The 19,043-nt window shown below is 44.2% G+C and overlaps 1 protein-coding gene and 1 long non-coding RNA gene across 5 annotated transcripts in view; one reads left to right on the forward strand and one right to left on the reverse strand.

Annotated features, from left to right (window-relative positions):
- Nucleotides 1-19,043, reverse strand: part of LOC148043371 (uncharacterized) — a 481,921-nt gene that overhangs the window by 159,703 nt on the left and 303,175 nt on the right. The gene's annotated exons all lie outside the window — the stretch shown is intronic.
- Nucleotides 1-19,043, forward strand: part of RASAL2 (RAS protein activator like 2) — a 269,272-nt gene that overhangs the window by 97,756 nt on the left and 152,473 nt on the right. Inside the window, exon 1 of one of the 4 annotated variants that reach the window (XM_087726824.1) lies at nucleotides 10,237-11,040. The exons of 1 other annotated variant lie outside the window; for it this stretch is intronic. In XM_087726824.1, coding sequence (XP_087582950.1) covers nucleotides 10,482-11,040 — 559 coding nt within the window. In that variant the 5' untranslated portion in view covers nucleotides 10,237-10,481. Of the gene's footprint in view, nucleotides 1-10,236; nucleotides 11,041-19,043 lie in introns of those variants that run through there. 2 more of the 4 variants (XM_087726823.1, XM_087726826.1) reach the window with 2 other exon arrangements.

A 19,043-nucleotide genomic window follows, 5' to 3' on the forward strand; every position in this document is an offset into this window, starting at 1 on the left:
GCCTGGCTCTGTTACGGTTCCAGAATTCGGTCAGGGGCCAGCACATATTAGTCCTCACAGACAATATCACCACCAAGGCTCACATAAACAGACAGGGGGGGACAAGATCAAGGGCCCTCATGAAGGAGGCCAAACGTCTGGGTCAGTGGGCCGAAAGGAACCTCCGGTCTTTGAGGGCAGAACACATAGCGGGGGTGGACAACACCAGGGCCGACTGGCTCAGCCGGGCCGAGGTGGACAACTCAGAGTGGAGGCTACAGCCTGCGATATTCGAGGAGGTGGCCGAGCGCTTCGGGCGCCCGGAAGTCGATCTGTTCGCCACTCCCCTCAACACTCAGCTCCCGAGGTTCTTCTCCAGGTACCGGACACGGGGGGCGGAAGGGACGGACGCTCTGCGGAGCTCATGGCCCAGGGGTCTTTTGTATGCCTTTCCTCCCTTGCCCCTGATTCCCAGGGTCATACGGAAGATCCTTCAGGAGGGGGCGGAAGTGGTTCTGTTGGCTCCTCATTGGCCCCGGAGGCCTTGGTTTGCAGATCTCCAGTCTCTGTCAGTGGAGAGGCCCTGGAGAATTCCCCAGGAGAGGATCTCCCTCAGCCAGGGGGCGCTGGAGCACCCGGATCCTCAATGGCTCCAGTTGACCGCTTGGCGGTTGAGCGGAGCATCCTGAGGAAAGACCTCTTCTCCCCTAGGGTGATAAGGACTATCCAGGCCGCCCGCAGGCCCTCCACAGAGCGCATCTATGGCTCCACCTGGCGGGCCTTTGACTCTTGGTGCAACTCCCGGGGGTTCAACCCCATCCAGGCTACGGTACCTCAGGTTCTGGACTTCCTCCAGGCGGGCCTGGATAGAGGGTTAGCTCCTAACACAATTAGGAGACAGGTCTCAGCCATCTCATCAGTTCTCCTGTGTGGCAGAAACCAGAGCCTGACGCACCACCCCATGGTCAGGCAATTCCTTAAGGGGGCCTCCAACCTCAGACCACCTACGGTACACAGGTACCCTTCCTGGGATTTACACAGGGTATTGGACGCTCTAACGGGCGCCCCATTTGAGCCATTACAAACAGTTTCCCTTAAGTTCCTGACCCTGAAGGTGGCTTTCCTGGTGGCCATCACTTCCGCCAGGCGGATATCCGAACTGCAGGCGCTGTCCACCAGGGAGGATCTCTGTGTCTTTCACCAAGATAGGGTGGTGTTACGGCTGGATCCATCCTTCATTCCCAAGGTGTGCTCCTGCTTCCATCGGGCCCAGGAACTGATTTTGCCCAACTTCTGTCCAGACCCTTCTCACCCATTGGAGAGGAAGTGGCACACTCTAGACGTAAGGAGGGCTCTGAGGATTTACCTCAGGAGAACCAGGCCAAACAGGAAATCCGAAGCCCTGTTTGTCTCCTTCCAACCAGGATCCCTGGGTAATAAGGTAACTTCCACCACTATCGGCAGGTGGTTGCGAACCTGCATTGCCACTGCTTACCAATCGCAGGGGTTACAGACACCAGATCATATCACAGCCCACTCCACACGGAGTGCAGCCACATCCACGGCCTGGGCCACACAAGCATCCCTGGCCGAAATCTGCAGGGCAGCCACGTGGGCTTCCCCCTCTCCCTTTGTTAGGAACTATAAGTTGGACTCCTTTGCCTCGGCAGAGGCCTCGTTCGGCCGCAGGGTGTTGCAGGCGGTTCACAGGGCAGGACCCGTGCCTCAACAGGCCTGAGAGGGGGACATATGGCCTCAGGGATCTCCCTCCCTAGGGACGTGCAGGCTTTGGTACGTCCCATCCTGGATACTCCTCCCCCCTCACTATGGAGAAAGGGCGTTGGTACTTACCTGATACGCCTCTTCTCATAGTGGGGGGAGGAGTATCCAGTCCCTCCCTGACTATGTTTGTACAACTAAGTGTTATGTTCATTGTTTATATTGTTATTTAATTATTGATGTTGAAGACAATAAAAGCAAAAAAACTGAATCAAGAGTCTGGAGTGAATGATGCAACGAGTCGGAGAGAGTTCTTCGTCATAAAACTGGGCATGCTCACTGCCAGGGGGCGGAGCCCAAAGAGCTTATCTGACTCAAACCAATCACGAGAGGATAAGGTCAAACCCATCCTGGATACTCCTCCCCCCACTATGAGAAGAGGCGTATCAGGTAAGTACCAACGCCCTAATCCCACCACTGATTAGCAATAGCAATAGCAGTTAGACTTATATACCGCTTCATAGGGCTTTCAGCCCTCTCTAAGCGGTTTACAGAGTCAGCATATTAGCCCCCAACAACAATCCGGGTCCTCATTTCACCCACCTCGGAAGGATGGAAGGCTGAGTCAACCCTGAGCCGGTGAGATTTGAACAGCCGAACTGCAGAACTGCAGTCAGCTGAAGTAGCCTGCAGTGCTGCATTTAACCACTGTGCCACCTCGGCTGATTGAAAGGGAGAGTCCTGTTAAGACATTTTGAAAATAATTAAAATTCATGGAGTAAGTCACTCTTCCCTTTTTCATGCCTAAGCTTGAAAAATCTACATGTTTCAACATGGATACCTGCAGCTATTTTTAGCTGTCAGTGGGTAATTACTTGGGGAAAACAATCTTACCTCCCTTTCAGGTACATAGATTAAGTTTTATTTATTACACTTTATTTATTACAAGCCCAACTTACTTCAGAGGGAGGTTACTGGGAGGATAAATTTAAAAGAGGTCCCATGTAAGTCATCCTGGAGCTAAGGTAAAGGCATGGTAAGAATCAGCAAAATAAGTGCCGCACTGTAATTTAAGGAGTGAAAGAGATCCCTGTCTTGTATCCTCTCTTTTTCTGCTTACCCTTTAAAGTGATTGCTTAATCATTTTTCATTAACATTTAGCAGCTCTCAAATGTCTCAAATATGAGTGCTCCACAATTTGAACACCATTACTGCTGTCAGCTTGAGGCAGATTGCAGCTGTATGTGAATATGCAGTATGTATAGTTTACCTAACTTGATGAATTTTTAAATGGAGTTGAAACAACAACAACAAAAACCAAGACGAGGCTACAATATTTGGACACGCATCCCCGCGACAGCCTTCTGAGCCCTGTAAATAAACAGTCTGGAGGCTTTGAGATCTGGTACATGGTCAAAACAGAAAATAAGTGCTTATAGCAATCAGAAACAAAATTACTCTGGCCTTCAACTTTTGCTTAGGTTGAAAAAGACACATTGAAAGAGGATGTATGACCCTTGGATTTTTATTTCTCTCGACTCTTATTTCAGCTGCTGTGCTGGCAATATAATTACTTGTGAAAAAAGTTGTGTCCCCATGTGTTACATGATGGTCTCAATCTCAACCAGGGGTGGGTTTCAATCGGTTCGCGGCGGTCCCCGCGAACCGGTTGGTCGGCGAACCCAGAAGTAAGTAACTTCCAGGAACGGCGAAGGGCCCACCCGCCCACCCGCGTTCCTTACCCGGTTTTGACGAGTTCTGCGCTTCCACGCATGCGCAGGACGCATACAGCGCCTGCGCGATCCTCCAGGAGCAGCTGGAGGCATCGCACAGACGCTAGTACGCATGCGTGCGCTGCGCACATGCACGAGGACACTGCTGGCCCCGTTCCAACTGAACCGGTTGGAACGGGGCGAGAAACCCACCCCTGATCTCAACATACCTTTTGATATCTGCTCTAAAAACATGGACGAAAGAGCTGCTTTCTAAATCAGTAAATGGTTCAGTTACTTCTCTGTTAATATTTCCAGACTCTTCCAAGGAGACTGTGTCCTGATGAATCACTTATTTCCTTTTTCCAAATTTCATGACGTTTGCTTAACCTTGGGATCCGTACTCACCATGTTTTTGAATGAAAAGTATTACTTTGTTCTTTCTTCTGAAAATTGGCAGAAAGTACTTCTTTCCATTCTTAGTGCCATATAAGGATTTGTACCCGTGATTCATCCATCAAAACAGTCAATCCTTTTGACAACTGATGACACAAGAGGCAGATCTCATGACAATAAATATGCTTGTTCCCAGTTTTGAAGGAACTTCTGATATTTCAAAAACAAATGGTGAAAACTCTTCTATCCATGGTCAAAAGTGAATAAAGAAAGTTCAGGGAAAAGTGTGTTTGTAAATTCTAATATTTCCAAAATTTCTGACTGTACTACGTTTATATGTGTCCAGGGGAGATTACCTACTGTGTAGATTTATTATTCCCTGTTCAGACATTACTCCTTCCAAGCTAACTCTTCAATAAGTAGAGTAAGTTGTCTAGGCCTCAATATCAGGTACGACCAGCTACTTGTGATTGTAGAAATGCAAGAATTGCCTACTTTCGAAAGAAGCTTTATGTAGTGATTAATGTAGACTGAAAAACAATTTTTAGGTTTAAGAGTAAAATGTACCTTCACTACCAAAAGCAACAAACCCTGGTTAAAATAGACAGCAAAGTTCACACCTGGATAGGGGACAGAGCAAGAGGTTCAGAAGGGATCTTTTCTAGTTTCTTGATCTATAAAGGAGACGGAGTTAGAAATGTATTTTTGGATTTGCAAGATTCTGTTAATGTAGCGATGTAGTTACAATGAAGTAGAACTAACTCACCTGTCTGTGATTCGTGTCTTGTTTACCTGTGAAGCCAACAGATGGGGAGCACTTGTATAGCTTTTTAGCCATGGAATCATCAGTAGTCAGTATGGCTTGATGGAGCATTGTACGATAATTTTATGAGTGCGTGGCAATGGTACTATAACTACATTAATCAGATTTCATATCTTGTAAAGCTTACTCTCTATAACGAAGACATGGGTTTCCTCTTTGCTGCAGACCAGTGGTGGGTCCCGGATCCCGTTGCAACCGGTAGGCTGCAATGGGGCCTGGCGTCCACCACATGAACGCGCACAGCACGCACACAGCGCGGACACGCATACTTACCACCCGCGATCCTCCAGCTGTTCAGCGGAGCATCACGCAGGGGCCGTATGCTCCGTGCGCGAAAGCCCCTATCGGTTCAAATAGCCGTAAGGAGAGTGGGCAGGTGGGTGGGCACTCCTCAGCACCATACCAGAACGGTACCTGGTGCTGCCCACAGGCACCGGTACGCCTGTACCGGGGCATACCGGTTGTATGCCACCACTGCTTCAGACTCCATAGAATCTAATATGCCCTTTTTGTCTGGAAGACTGATTAAACAGAGGCACTTTCATAACTACTGACAGCCAAATTAACCCTTAAGCATGGAGACTTACTCTCTCATATCCTAACCTAGGCTTATTAGTACGAAATGATGATAACATGTGGGCCATTTTAAGCTTCTGGAGAAAAGTCAGACTTTAAACCTAAAAAATAATGTCAAAAACTGCAATTGATAATGGAAGCAGCTCCCATGTTACACCCCTTTTAGGCGGCCTGAACTGGTTTCCGGTTGTCTTCCGGGTGCGATTCAAGGTACTAATTATGACCTTTAAAGCGCTCCATGGCTTAGGCCCAGGGTACCTGCGAGACCACCTACTACCACCGGTAGCCTCCCATCGTCCAGTGCGATCCCACAGAGTTGGCCTCCTCAGGGTGCCGTCGGCCAGACAATGTCGGCTAGTGACCCCCCAGGGGGAGAGCCTTCTCTGTTGGAGCGCCTTCCCGCTGGAATGAGCTGCCCCCGGAGCTTCATATAATCCACGATCCCCGGTCCTTCCGACGCGCCCTAAAAAGTTGGGCAAGCCAGCCTGGCCTGAACAAAACAAAACAAATTATCAATCACTGTTAATTTTAATTCGAATTTTTTTTAAAAAAAAATGTCATTGTCAATTTTTATTGGGTTTGGGATATTCTATTTAATTTTTTAAAAACTTTTGTAGTATGTGTTTCTTTTAATGTTGTACGCCGCCCTGAGTCCTTGGGAGAAGGGCGGCATATAAATCTAATAAACCTAAACCTAAACCATGTTTGAAAATGTGTTGACATGAATAAATGAAGAGCATCCTTATTTTATCCACATTTTTATAACGATCATTAATCATCACAAAGTACTACTTCTCAGCCTTTGGGCTGAGATCAAGTATAGAGTGAACATATTTAATGTTGCTAGGACAATTGCATCAATCACTATGATACATCATTGATTTTAATAAGTTATTTATTTTAAAAGAAGCTTATTAGTATTAATGGCAGTGTAATGAATGTCAAAGAATTCCACGCCAAGTTTGATTTATAAAGTGAACCTGGCATTTTTCAAGAAGTCTCTTTTTAGCTACTAAGTCGTCTAGATTAAACCACAAAGAGTGAGACACCATGAGACACCAGTGAATCATCTTCAGAACACAGAGAAGCCAGATTCTGAGTTCAAAAACTACACAGACAATGCTATTTCTCTTCTTTCTTCTTTGATGGATTTCCCCCCCAGTGGTGTTTATGTAAAGCATCTCTTTCCTAATTGACATCTGCATTTGTTGCCAAACATTTATACCATTTATAAGAAATGACAAAAATCCCATAGTAATACTTTTCCCCCCCGTTTCTGCTTTTTCCATTCCCTGTTTTTATTTCAGTAAGCAATTTGGAATGGTACTTTCTAAAAAGTAAAAAGATAGACAAAAGATAGCCTTTAGGTTTTAGGCCTTATTTTTTATGTCACTAGGACGCTTGGGTCTGAAGAAATTTAGGTAAAATCAGCAATATTGTTTTGTTTTTTTGTTTATTTATTTAAATAATTTATATATGTGCCTTTCTTACATCAAACGTTCTGTAACTATTAAAAAAACCCATCAAATCCAATGAAACCTGCTGCGTCATAATCTTAGTGCTATTAAACTACCTTTAAAAGGTTTTAGAACTTGTCAAATGTCAGTTGCTTTGCTGCAGTGATGGGTTTCAAAAATTGTTCGAACCTACTCTGTGGGTGTGGCCTCCTTTGTGGGAGTGGCTTGCCACCCATGTGACCGGATGGGGGTGGCTTGCCGCCCATGTGACCGGATATGAAGATGCCGACGACACTTGTCAGAACCACCTTAAATTACCTCACACACAGCACTGGCATGCATAAGAATATGATGTAAACTTGTTTTTTAAAAGGCATCTTTGGTTTGCGTTAAAACAACTTCAACACACGCAATGTTCGGATTGCACCACAAACACAGTAGTCATCCTTACCTTTCACAGAGGCACTGAGTTTTATAAATAGGACCATGATAGTGTAGAATAATCATATCCAAGGACCAGTGGTGGGTTTCAAAAAAGTTTGGAACCTCTTCTGTAGGTGTGGCCTGCTTTCCGGGTCCACTGGTGGAACCTCTTCTAACCGGTTCGGTAGATTTGACGAACCGGTTCTACTGAATAGGTGCGAACTGGTAGGAACCCACATCTGGATGGCATGGTGTGAATGTTAGGGTGTAGATTGTAAAGATGAGAGAGGAATAGCTGTGTTTGAAACACAACATAAATCTTACCCAGTTGGTTTCTGAAGTTGCTATTAGTGATCCAGTTCATTCATTCATGATCACAGATGAACTTCCTTGAGTTGGGTGCCAATGGAGAAGCTTCGAAATAAGGGTGCCAAGGATAGGCTTGGAGATGTACCCTGCTGAGCCAGGGCAGGGGTAGAGCCATTGATGAACAAGGGACTCTGAAGGGTACAGTATTGCAGTTAGATGGATGTGAGAGCCTGTTTGCAAAGTTGGAGTATAGGGATTAGTTGCTAGTGTACCAGCATCCCTGCTGCACAGCAGTGTCCCTAATGAACTGTTGGAATTCATAATGGGCTCTGGTACATGGTTCAACTGAGACCACAATCGCCACTTGGAATAGGGTGTGATTACAGCCTTGGACCACCTTAATCTCTCCCTGATTCAGTCGGACATTTAAATTAAGGAACTGGTGAAGGTCATCTATCAACATGAGCCAACCATACACCTGTGCTCTAGGTTGCCATCAAGTGATGCCATCAAGGCTCTTTCCCAGTGTTGGAAAATTGTGGGTGCTAGAACAGGCTGTAGCTCAAACCTGAGAAGATTAAGGCTCTGGGTTTTGAGATCCCCCATCCCCAGATCGGGAGACTTTCTATCTCCAGATAGAAAGAGCCGAGGTGGCGCAGTGGTTAGGGTGCAGTACTGCAGGCCACTTCAGCTGACTGTTACCTGCAGTTCAGCAGTTCTAATCTCACCGGCTCAAGGTTGACTCAGCCTTCCATCCTTCCGAGGTGGGTGAAATGAGGACCCAGACTGTGGGGGCGATATGCTGACTGTGTAAACCGCTTAGAGAGGGCTGAAAGCCCTATGAAGCGGTATATAAGTCTAACTGCTATTGCTATTGCTATTGCTATCTTTATCTTTGAACAGGGCAACATTCCCTCAGATAGCATTAGTGTGCGATTTATGCTCCCCCCACCCCACCCCCAATTTGTGGTTCCTGTTCGAAGAGAAGGTGGCAACTGTGGTCCAAAGGGCATTTGGACAAATTCACCATATGTGCCAGTTGTACCCATTTCTGTATTGGGAAGCCATTTTTCGTGGCAATTTCGTGCCAACTCATGGCTTATTCATCTTCTAGTTGGATTACTGTAATGCATTCTATATGTGGTTACCCTTGAGGAGCACTTGAAAAATTCAAGTGGTCCAGAGTGTTGTGGCATGGGAAGAATGGGGCCTTTCAAACTATGCCCATGGAACACCTTTGCTCTGCGACCTACGCTGGGTCCCAATTGGCTTCTCAGTGCAATTTAAGCGGCTAGTTATCGCCTATAAAACTGAACAAAAGTACAGGGTCAAGTCATGTTAATATCTCTTCTCATCTCGCCATAACTTGAGGAATTGGCATGATCCAGGTTCCATCTACTATATTTGACAATGTCATCTTGTGCTACTTAGGAGTTACTCCTTTTATTTTGCTCTGGGGAACAGCAACACCCTTCCCCCTCCCCCTAGGTCTAGATGGCGCCAACCTTGTTGGTCTTACATAAGGGGTTAAAGACCTGGGTGTTTCTAGGTCAGCTAATTAATTTATTTATCTAATTTATCTAGGCATCCAGGAACAACTCCCTTGGCTCCTCCCCACTGCTGACGCCCTGATCACACTCCCTTGTCTCCTCCCCACTGGTCCAAGGCTCAATCCAGCCTGCCAGGCTCACAATACTGTTCTCTAACATTTGTTAATGCGTTGACTTCTGCAAAAGGGGTGTGTGCACAAGCATTCCTTTTATAGTCTGGAGAGGAGCCAAATTACCAGCAGCTGAGTGCAATTACCTCCTCTAACTGCGCAACTGTTCCTTACACCTATTAACTCTCCGGTGCCGGGCATCCAGGAACAACTCACTGCTGATGTCAGGATCACACTCCCTTGTCTCCTCCCCACTGGTCCAAGGCTTAGGTGCCTCCTGGTGGCCAACCAGCCTCTCTGCGCCCTGCTCGGAGTCGGAACCCTGTCCAGGGTCCTCCATATCCTCCAGAGCCGACTCATAGGGCCCCTCGCTGTCGGAGTCTGGTGGCAGCTCCAACGGCTCCTGCTGGGCCACAACAGTGACCATATTGTTATAATCTGAACTGAAACTTGGCTTGCGTCTGTTAGAAGATAAAGTTTTCTTTAGCAAATTTAATATAGTCAGCTGTTCCCTAAATTCTGGATGTGGCAGTTTTTCTTTTACTTAACTAGATAGGATATTACTTTCCAGTCTACTGACTCTAATTAGATTTATACAAACAAAAATCCTGCTCACTTTAAAAATATGCACATTTTTTTTAAGGTTTCATTTGCCACAAGATTTTGCCTCCAAATGGTCTGCTTCTTTGCTTTGGTCAGTAATTGACTAAACACCACCTACCTCCCCTCTCATTTCTCCTTCTATGTGCATATTTTTCCTTTGCAACATTATTTCTTTCAGCTGCAGTGCATTTATAAGCGTCTTTGGGAGAGTGATTGTATTAGGTTCTTGTGCATCTGATTCCTGACCTGGATTTGCAAAACTTTATGGCAACCATAAACGATATACTGAATTATTCAGGAATTGAAACATTTCCAACCAGTATCACTGTCAATTCTTCATCCTGATGCAACGTAATTTTTTCTTATCAAGATCTTTGGGGCAATTCTGCTTGATTTTACTGTAGGAAAGCTAAAGGTATTTCTTATCTTCTATTTTTATACTGCAGTTAGAAATGGAAAGCAGAACTGTAATTGGTTTGTCACTTCTTTGTTGAATTTTACTATTTCCACCCCACCCCCTTGTTGATCACTTCCTGAAAGTCTGTCAGAAATGAACCGGGGGAACTGGAAAGTCACTTGCAAGCTGTTTCAGCTTAAAATAATTATTTTTGGATACACATTAATTCTGTGCTTTTTTTTACCGGCATCTATGTTAATTGAAGATATTGAGATTTGAGTCTGAACTAGGTTTATTCAGTAGCAAGTCTTCAAGGACATCTAGTACTAGCACAGCAGAAGTTGCTCAGGTGGGAATCTCAACGAGTAGCAATATGTTTATTAAATAAATGTGTAAATTGAGGTTTCCTGAAGTTAACTGGTGAGAAATGAGTGTTTTTAAAAAATACCCCAGTCCTGCACTTTTTCGGAGATCTGTTTCAGAGGAGGACGGCAACCCTACAAAAATAGGATGTAGCTTGAAGGACTATCACTGGTATCACCAAGTGAAGAGTAGAAAGGTATATGAAGATGCAGGTTTGAATTTAGCAAAGCTTCTTGGAACTTACCGATGGCAGACTTCTCCTCGACTTCATTGGAAGATGACCAAGAGAACAGATGCATCAAAAGCCGATGAACAGCCCCCGAGGCTGCAAACATTCATTGCTGATGGCTATCAAGAAGATGCTGAAGAAAAGGTTGCCATGCCAGCAGCCAGGACATTTCGAGTTCCCTTCCGCAGGTCTATCTCTGAACCTGCTCCACAGTGGAGAGACAAGAATCCGAATCCTCTTCTGCAACCAGAAAGCAGTGATCAGGACAGTTACTTTATTCGTGGCTTCTTCTCTACACTCTCTGGAAGCCTTTCCAAGATTTTGAACCGGAGAGAAGAGCAGGATTTAGCAGTGATAGATGAAATGGAGGACAAACATCTGGATTTGGCTGCAGGTATAATAATTGTTTTCCTAGTTTTTGTTTCTGAGCCAGGTTGCTCCCTTCACAGAGATTATGATTTGAAGTGTTTTCTTTGGAAAAATTAAATTGTCTTTTCTCTATGGCATTTAATTTTTTTTTTGTTTTGATTACCTGAGGAAACTGATGTTATATTCTCAGATGAACTGTTTAAACATTTTATTGTCTTTAACGCCGTTAGTTTCTGAGTAATTGTTCAGTGTTTCTAGCCATGTTGGCCCATTAGAATAACAGTTATTAAATAAGTGAAATTATATTTCTTAATTGTCAATCAAGTTAGTTAAACTAAAATTAGAATTAATCAAGATTCTTTTTAATGGGAAGCAATCGTTTTAATGAATAGATAAAACGTTGCATTATATTATGTAAGAGATACAGGTATTAATATTTCCCAAACTACAATTGCATTAGTCTTCGGGCCCAATTAACATTCTATTCTTCTTGCTTTGATGATGCACAGAGAAGATTAAAATCATTAGCTCAGAATCAATCAAATTTCTGTCACAGGATGCCCGAGTATAAAGGTGCTTATAGTATAGCAGATTAGAGTGCATTTTCCTATTTTTTTTCCTAGAATTAGTTTTCCTGCTTTTAACTTTCTCAGTTTCAAATTCTTTCTGTGCATTCTTGTCACTGTTTTCACACAAAAGGCAGGAAGTGACATCACTGTGTCCATTTAAAAGGAAATTATGCTAAGTAAATATTGTGTAGGAAAAAAAAATAACTTTAAATTGTACCCCAGTCAGTGAACTGATTCTTCTTACCATCTGATACCTGTAGCTTTGTCACCTGTCAGGTAATTTGATGCATGCTAAAAAGTCAAGGAAAAGAAGGTTTAAAGTTATTGATGGGGAGAGATTTAGATTATTTAGTAATCTAAGTAAGATTACTTACTATCACACTCTGGGCTTCTGTTAAATTTCCACTGAGAAAATTATTGTCACGAGAAGAAAGCGTTCCCTTTTCAATTTAATTACCCATTCAGATTCTCAATACACAATCTAATTTGATAGACGTTATTGATTCAGCTATAACATGTAGGTTTTTTTTAACCTTTCCCTTAAAAAAACTTGTCTAAATGTTTCTGATTATTGCAGTAAATGTCTGTAAACATCTGGAAATCATTGAGCCTATGGCTGGTTTGGCTGGTTTGATCTTCTACAATCAAAACCTCTTATTATGAGCGAGCTATGCTGACGTTGGCATTTAAAACCTCTTAATCACAGTCTAGTATTTTGTATTGTGTAACTCTCCCATTACTTGACACAAAACAATAACCATCAAAACTAGACACTTAAGATGAATTTGAAAATCTGTATGAGCGTGGGGCAAACTAGAAGATTTTCTTATTGTAAATATTGTTAGAAATAATTGTATGAATAGAGCAGTGATACAAAAATGGTATATTTAGTTATAATAATTGGACTACAATGTGGACCGCAATAGTACAAAGTTAAGATTTGCCCATTAAATGAGAAGGGAAAATACATCACAAGGGTGACGTTTTCTTTACACTTATTTCCTCTTTAATTTCTTTTATTGAAATGTTATTGAAAGATGCCCTGGAAACCTGGGGAATAATATAGTTTGAATCCTTTTAAATATTATCCAAAGTAATAGAGGGGAGAAAGGTGCAATGGTTAATCTACCAGGTTAGAAACTGAATGGGAAGCCATGAGTTCTGGTTCCACATTAGGTATGAAAGCTTGCAATGTGACCTTGTCCCAGTCATTCTCTTTCAGCCCTAGAACGAAAGCTGGCAAATCATTGCAGTGCATTTATCCGCTGCTGGTTCCTTTATTCTTGATAGTTGGTCCCAAAAGTCTTGGGACCTTTCAGGCTGTTGTTGGAACTATTCATGCTGTTTGCTTTCTAGGCTCCTTTGAGAAGGTCAGTGTTCTCCTGTGCGCTGCTTGGAGAGTCCAAGCATGGGTTAAATTTTATCTGACTGCCCTAGATTGAATTGAAAGATCTTTAGCCACGCCTCTGCTGCTGACACCTCAGATTTTTCAATTCAGTCTAGCCCAATGGACGCTTTTCAACGGGGTTTCTACAGATTTACAATTAACTTGGACTCTCCAACCTCAAGCACAGTATCAACTGGCTGGAGCTGAAAATGGCGAGACTAGCTCTTCTACACTTCCAGATAGATATACAGGGCCGTCACATGATGATTCTCACAGACAATGTAGCAGCCAAGGGGCGTGTCAACCACCAGGGGGGCACCTGATCCAAATCGCTGATGGCGGAAGCAGAGCATCTGGGGCGTTGGGCAGAGAAGCATCTGAGCTCTCTTCAAGCGGACCACATTTCCGGGGTGAGCAACGTTTAAGCGGACTGGCTGAGCAGGGCCACCATCGATCACTCAGAGTGGCACTTGCACCCGGACTTTTTCTTCCAAATAATACAGAAGTTCGGCCTTCCGCTAGTCAACCTACTCTCCACCTCAGAGAACACGCATCTCCCTCGCTTCTTCTCCAGGTTCTGCTCCCCACGAGCAGAAGGGGTCAACGCTCTCTTTTGCCGCTGGCCACCCAGCCTACTGTACGTGTTTCTGCCATTACCACTTCTTCCCAGGGCAATTTGGAAGATCCTCTTGGAGCAGACGGAAGTACTTCTGGTAGCGCCCTTCTGGCCCAGGCGGGCATGATTCACCAACCTCATCAGCCTGTCCGTTGTCCAGCCGTGGCGAATTCCCAAAAACAAGATCTCTCTCAGCCAGGAGACCTTATTCCATCCAATTGGCCATCTGGCACTTGAGAGGGGCCTTCTAAAGAGGGTCTCCACCAAGGTCATCCAGACTATACAGGCATTGCGACAACCATCTACTAACAGAATTTATGATTCCACCTGGACAGCCTTCGCTAAGTGGTGTGCAAAGTCACAGATTGCTCCCGCCTCCATTCCACAAATTTTGGATTTTCTGCAGGAGGGTTTGGATCAAGGGATGGCGGTTAACATGCTTCGATGCCAAGTGGTGGTGCTTTCTTGGCCCCCAGCGAATGTCTCTTTCTTGGGCGTCATCCCAGGGTCCGTAGCTTCCTGAAGGGAGCCACCAACCTGCGACCCCCAGTTGTCCATAGATACCCAACATGGGAGCTGGAAACTGTCCTCAGGGCGCTGATTGGCCCACCTTTCGAGCCTCTCCAATCCTGCAGCCTAAAACACCTGACTTTCAAAGCTACCTTTCTAATTGCCATCACCTCTGCACGGAGGATCTCAGAGCTGGCGAGGGAGGACCTATGTCTCATCCAACCAGACAGAGTCATGGACTCTGACTGGACCCCTCTTTCCTCCCCAAAGTCAACTCCTGGTTCCATTGGAGCCAGGAGGTCATCCTTCCGGACTTTTGTCCTCGCCCGAGACATCCTAGAGAATGCAGATGGCATAAGCTCAATGTGCATAGCGCCATTCGCAAATACATCAAACGCATTGCAACATTCAGGTGGTTAGAATCCCTCTTCATTTCCTTTCAACCGGCATTGATGGGACGTAAAGTTACATCTGCAACCATCGGCCGATGGTTGTGCACCTACATCACTCTTGCCTATGAACTCCAGGCCAAACAGGTACCACGCTAGATCACGGCCCATTCCACGAGGAGTGCCACAACCACAGCTGCCTGGCCGACCCAAGCTCCCATAGAAGAAACCAGCAAAGCGGCAATGTGGGTTTCGTCATCACAGTTTGTACGGAATTATAAACTTGACAAGTTTGCATCAGCGGAAGTGGCGTTTGGGAGACGAGTCCTTCAGGGTATTCATTCCAGTGGAGAGACCATTGACTCGATTGCTCCCCCACCCTAGTGACATTTAGCTTGGGTATGTCCCATGCTTGGACTCTCCCGCACCGCACAGAGAGGACCATTCAGGTAAGCCAACGATCCATTGCAGGAAAAGTTTCAATATGCAGGTATTTTGCTGGGGTTTTTTCATGCTGTGATGTCACTGCCAGATAATGTTAACTCCACTTCAGCTGAATTCAGGTTCAAGGGGGGAAAAGAGCATCTATTAGTATTTGAAATGGGAAGCACAATTGGGCATCATTAAAGCAAACATTGCGTGGAGAGCTAGATCCTCAAAATAGCCAGTCCACTTCCTTATCCTGAACAAGTTGGAAAGAAACCAAAACCGGACCGATAAATGACCTTCAACATCACCGAGTTTTTATTGGCACAGTACTCAACATCTAATTATTTGGGCTTAAAATCTAATCAACTCCCTTAATGTGCTCAGCTAAGCACCTTTTAGCAGTAGTAGCAGTAGCAGTTAGACTTATATACCGCTTCATAGGGCTTTCAGCCCTCTCTAAGCAGTTTACAGAGTCAGCATATTGCCCCCAACAATCCGGGTCCTCATTTTACCCACCTCGGAAGGATGGAAGGCTGAGTCAACCTTGAGCCGGTGAGATTTGAACAGCCGAACTGCAGAACTGCAGTCAGCTGAAGTAGCCTGCAGTGCTGCATTTAACCACTGCGCCACCTCGGCTCCTTTTCAACGTCTCTGTGTGTGTGTTTGTGTGTGTGTGTGTGTTTGTTTGTGAAAGAGAGAGATACAAACACTTCATGGCTTGGAAACTTACTGTTAATCAGTTTGGTGATATAATTATTGCATTTAAGAAAGTAAATGTGAAAACTGTTAAAATACAATTAAAACTGATTTTAACAGTTTACAGTCATTTAGAGATGAGGTGTGGTTATGTATGAGTCACGCTGAGAATAACTAAGGATGATATCCTTTTAAAATTATTTACAATTGAGCCCTTATAGTTTCTAGCCACTTTAAGATTGCTTTGTCCAATTGCTTCCCAAATCCATTTTAAGTTGAAATAATGTTTAGCTTAGTGAGAATTCTCATGGTGTGGGTTGCTAGTAATAATAATAGCCTAAAGTATCTACTGCTCTTATAGAAAAGAATAGAAATGAAATAACTGGCAATTGTTGAAACTTGAAATACTTCGAAGCACATTGAGAAATCACAGAATCAACCCATCTCTTTGTTCGAGTTACATTTCTGTTTTGGGAGGAAAAAGTAACTCACGCTGCTCCTTTCAACTTAGGATAGGGTTTTAAGCATGTTCTAATCAAAATGGAATGCTAACCAAATTGGGCTTTTATTTTATTTTATTTTGGAGACTCTATTTCTCTATAAAGTAATTATGTTCTTATTTGTTTTGTTTTATGCCATTCTTTCACCTGAAGGAATACTGTATACAGAAAGATACAAGCTCTGTAGGGACATTTATTAACTGAAACTGTTTAGTAATGAGCACATTCTGTCTTTTGAACTACACAGATGAAAACATTAACAGCTGGATGAATCCATTGTAGGTCCTCATTAAAACCAAGATTAGTATGGTAGATTCTCATTTATCTGTGTAAAACAGACTGTCAGGGCCTGAATTGTTCAAATGATGGGGGGGCTCTGAAGCTCTATTCCTGATGTAATTTTCAGGATCTAATTCTCTTTGACCACACTAAAAAGGAATAGAAAATGAGTGTTTAAGGTTTAAGGTTTAATTTTATTTATACGCCGCCCAATCCCGAAGGACTCTGGGCGGCTTACAGAAGAGAAAGAAAATAAAAAATAAATAAATAAAAATAAAATAAGACAAGTTAAAATGACACAAATACATTCATTTCAGTCGGGGCTGGACCTCAACAATGTGGTCAACAGCCCCAGGCCTGCCAGAAAAGCCAAGTCTTGACAGCTTTTCTGAAGGCCATGAGAGTGGGTGAGGTCCGGATTTCTGGGGGTAGTTCGTTCCAAAGGGTCGGGGCAGCCACAGAGAAGGCCCTCCTCCGGGGAGCCGCCAGCCAACATTGTCTGGCTGATGGCATCCGAAGGAGGCTGACCCTGTGGGATCTTACCGGCCGCTGGGAGGAGTGTGGGAGTAGGCAGTCTCGCAGGTATGCTGGTCCTAAGCCATGTAGGGCTTTAAAGGTTGTGTGTGTGTGTTTGTGTGTGTGTGTGTGTGTGTGTAAATGCAATAGGAACAGGTATGGGGTATAGTGGATTATTGATCAACAGATTTAGCCACAATTCAGATTTTTTTTTAATGATCATGACACCCTTGGTTATTTCATGCTGGTCTTTGACCGTAATAAAGATTTACTTTCTATTTCATGTCTGATGTTGGAGAGAGTTCCTAGTCACCTCCCTGTTCAAAGGTTGTAATGCGTTCTACGCGGAGCGGCCCTTTAAAAGCATTCAGAAACTTCAACTGCAAAATACAGTAGTATGGATATTACGTGTCTTTCTAGTAGAAAGGCATATGACTATCTGTTCTGCAAGCTTCATTGGTTACCACTTTGTTTCCAGGTACAATTCAATGTTTTGACTTGCTTCTTTCTGATTACGTCCGCCATACGTCTGCTAGGGAGCCCAGTAGCAGAGAAGGCATGCAATGGATCCTACCAGCTAGGGAGCTACATTTGGTGGGCTCTAGGGTGCAGGTCTTCTCCGCTGTGGCACCAGAGGTGGGTTCCTGCCAGTTCGCACCTGTTCGGTAGAACCGGTTCGTCAAATCTACCGAACCGGTTAGAAATAGAACTGCGATCACTTGACTGGGGAACACTACAACTAGGTTGTAAAACTGCTCCACCCAATATGCTACGGGGGGACGGGACGCAGTACGACCATTTATGAGGGCTGCAGGTGCTTTACGAGCTGTAAAACAGCCATTGGGTGACTTCAAGCGGATGTAAAATGACTGGTCCTTGAGTGAGGACTATCTGTATTAATCTTTCAAAACCAAGAGATTTCTAAAACTGGGGGCTCCTCCCTCTCTTGTCCATTTGTTTCCTAGCAGCATGTCTTCTCCCCTTTCCCCAAGGCCATTCTCATATTCCATTACAAAAACTCGGCATGACAGCCTGGGCGAATGACCATTTGTCTTTCCTGAGTTCAGGATTTGCAAGAATGAGAGATGTTTGTTTCTAAGTTGAGTTTGGAAGTCTTCGCAGGTAGCAAAACCTCTTTGGCATGCTCGAGGTTCTGCATAAGGTCAGGATTGATACTGCACGGGGCATTCACGGGATTAAAAAAAGGACTGTGGAAGAGTATGTTGAACGTAAACGCTTTCATTTTGTAATATAACCTTTACCTTAAAAAAAAATGTATAAATTTAGAATATTACAACAGTTTAGTCCATGTATTTAGAGCAGAGAGAGAATGTCCAGTCAGATCCAGTAAATTTCATTTACTTCAGTTTCTAAAGCGTGACCCGAGAAAACCGCGCCCGACTAAACCGCGTTGCTAAAACCGTGACATCATCAACATGGCGACAACAGTGCGGCGACAGAAGGGCGTTTTACAACAGCGCAGCGTCGGAAAGCCGATTTAACTTAAGGTAAGGGTTAGGTTTAGGGTTAGGTTTAGTGGTAGGTTTAGCGGTAGGTTTAGCGTTAGGTTTAGCGTTAGGTTTAGTGTTACGTTTAGGGTTGGGTTAGGTTTAGGGTTAGGTTTAGTTTTACAGCGCACTTCTGTCGCTGTGCTGTTGTTGGCGCGATTCAGCGCTCATTCGTCAGAGCGCTTTAGAATACGCGGTTTTGTCACCACGGTTTAGTCAGGCGCGGTTTTGTCGTTCGCCCTTTTGTCGGTGAACCTTTCTAAAGGTAGTAAGCACAGTTCTGCTTGGATGGAGTTCTGATATTGGAAGCAACTCTTAATATGGTTGCTCTGTTAGGTCCATATGCTAAGACGGGCAGTCTAAAATTTGCATTTTGCTTAATGAGCCTACCTCCAATAATAATCTTGACCTGATCTAGAGAAGGGCCCTGCGGCATAAACTGCTGATTTATGGTCTGGACAGTTTTTGCTCTGAATGGGGTATGATTGAGTTTGACTGCTGTTCAAACACACAATTCTGCACAATGAATTGCAAGATGAATTTAATCTGACACCTAATGCTGTTAGGTCCTGGAGGATGAATCTGAATATTTTTCTACCTGAGAACTGCCTAACCAGCCCAGAATATTC

Source organism: Thamnophis sirtalis, unplaced genomic scaffold (assembly GCF_051295495.1).
Source record: "Thamnophis sirtalis isolate CommonGarterSnake01/CBP01778 unplaced genomic scaffold, rThaSir2_p1.2 scaffold_12, whole genome shotgun sequence".
In the NCBI taxonomy this organism is placed as follows: Eukaryota; Metazoa; Chordata; class Lepidosauria; order Squamata; family Natricidae; genus Thamnophis; species Thamnophis sirtalis.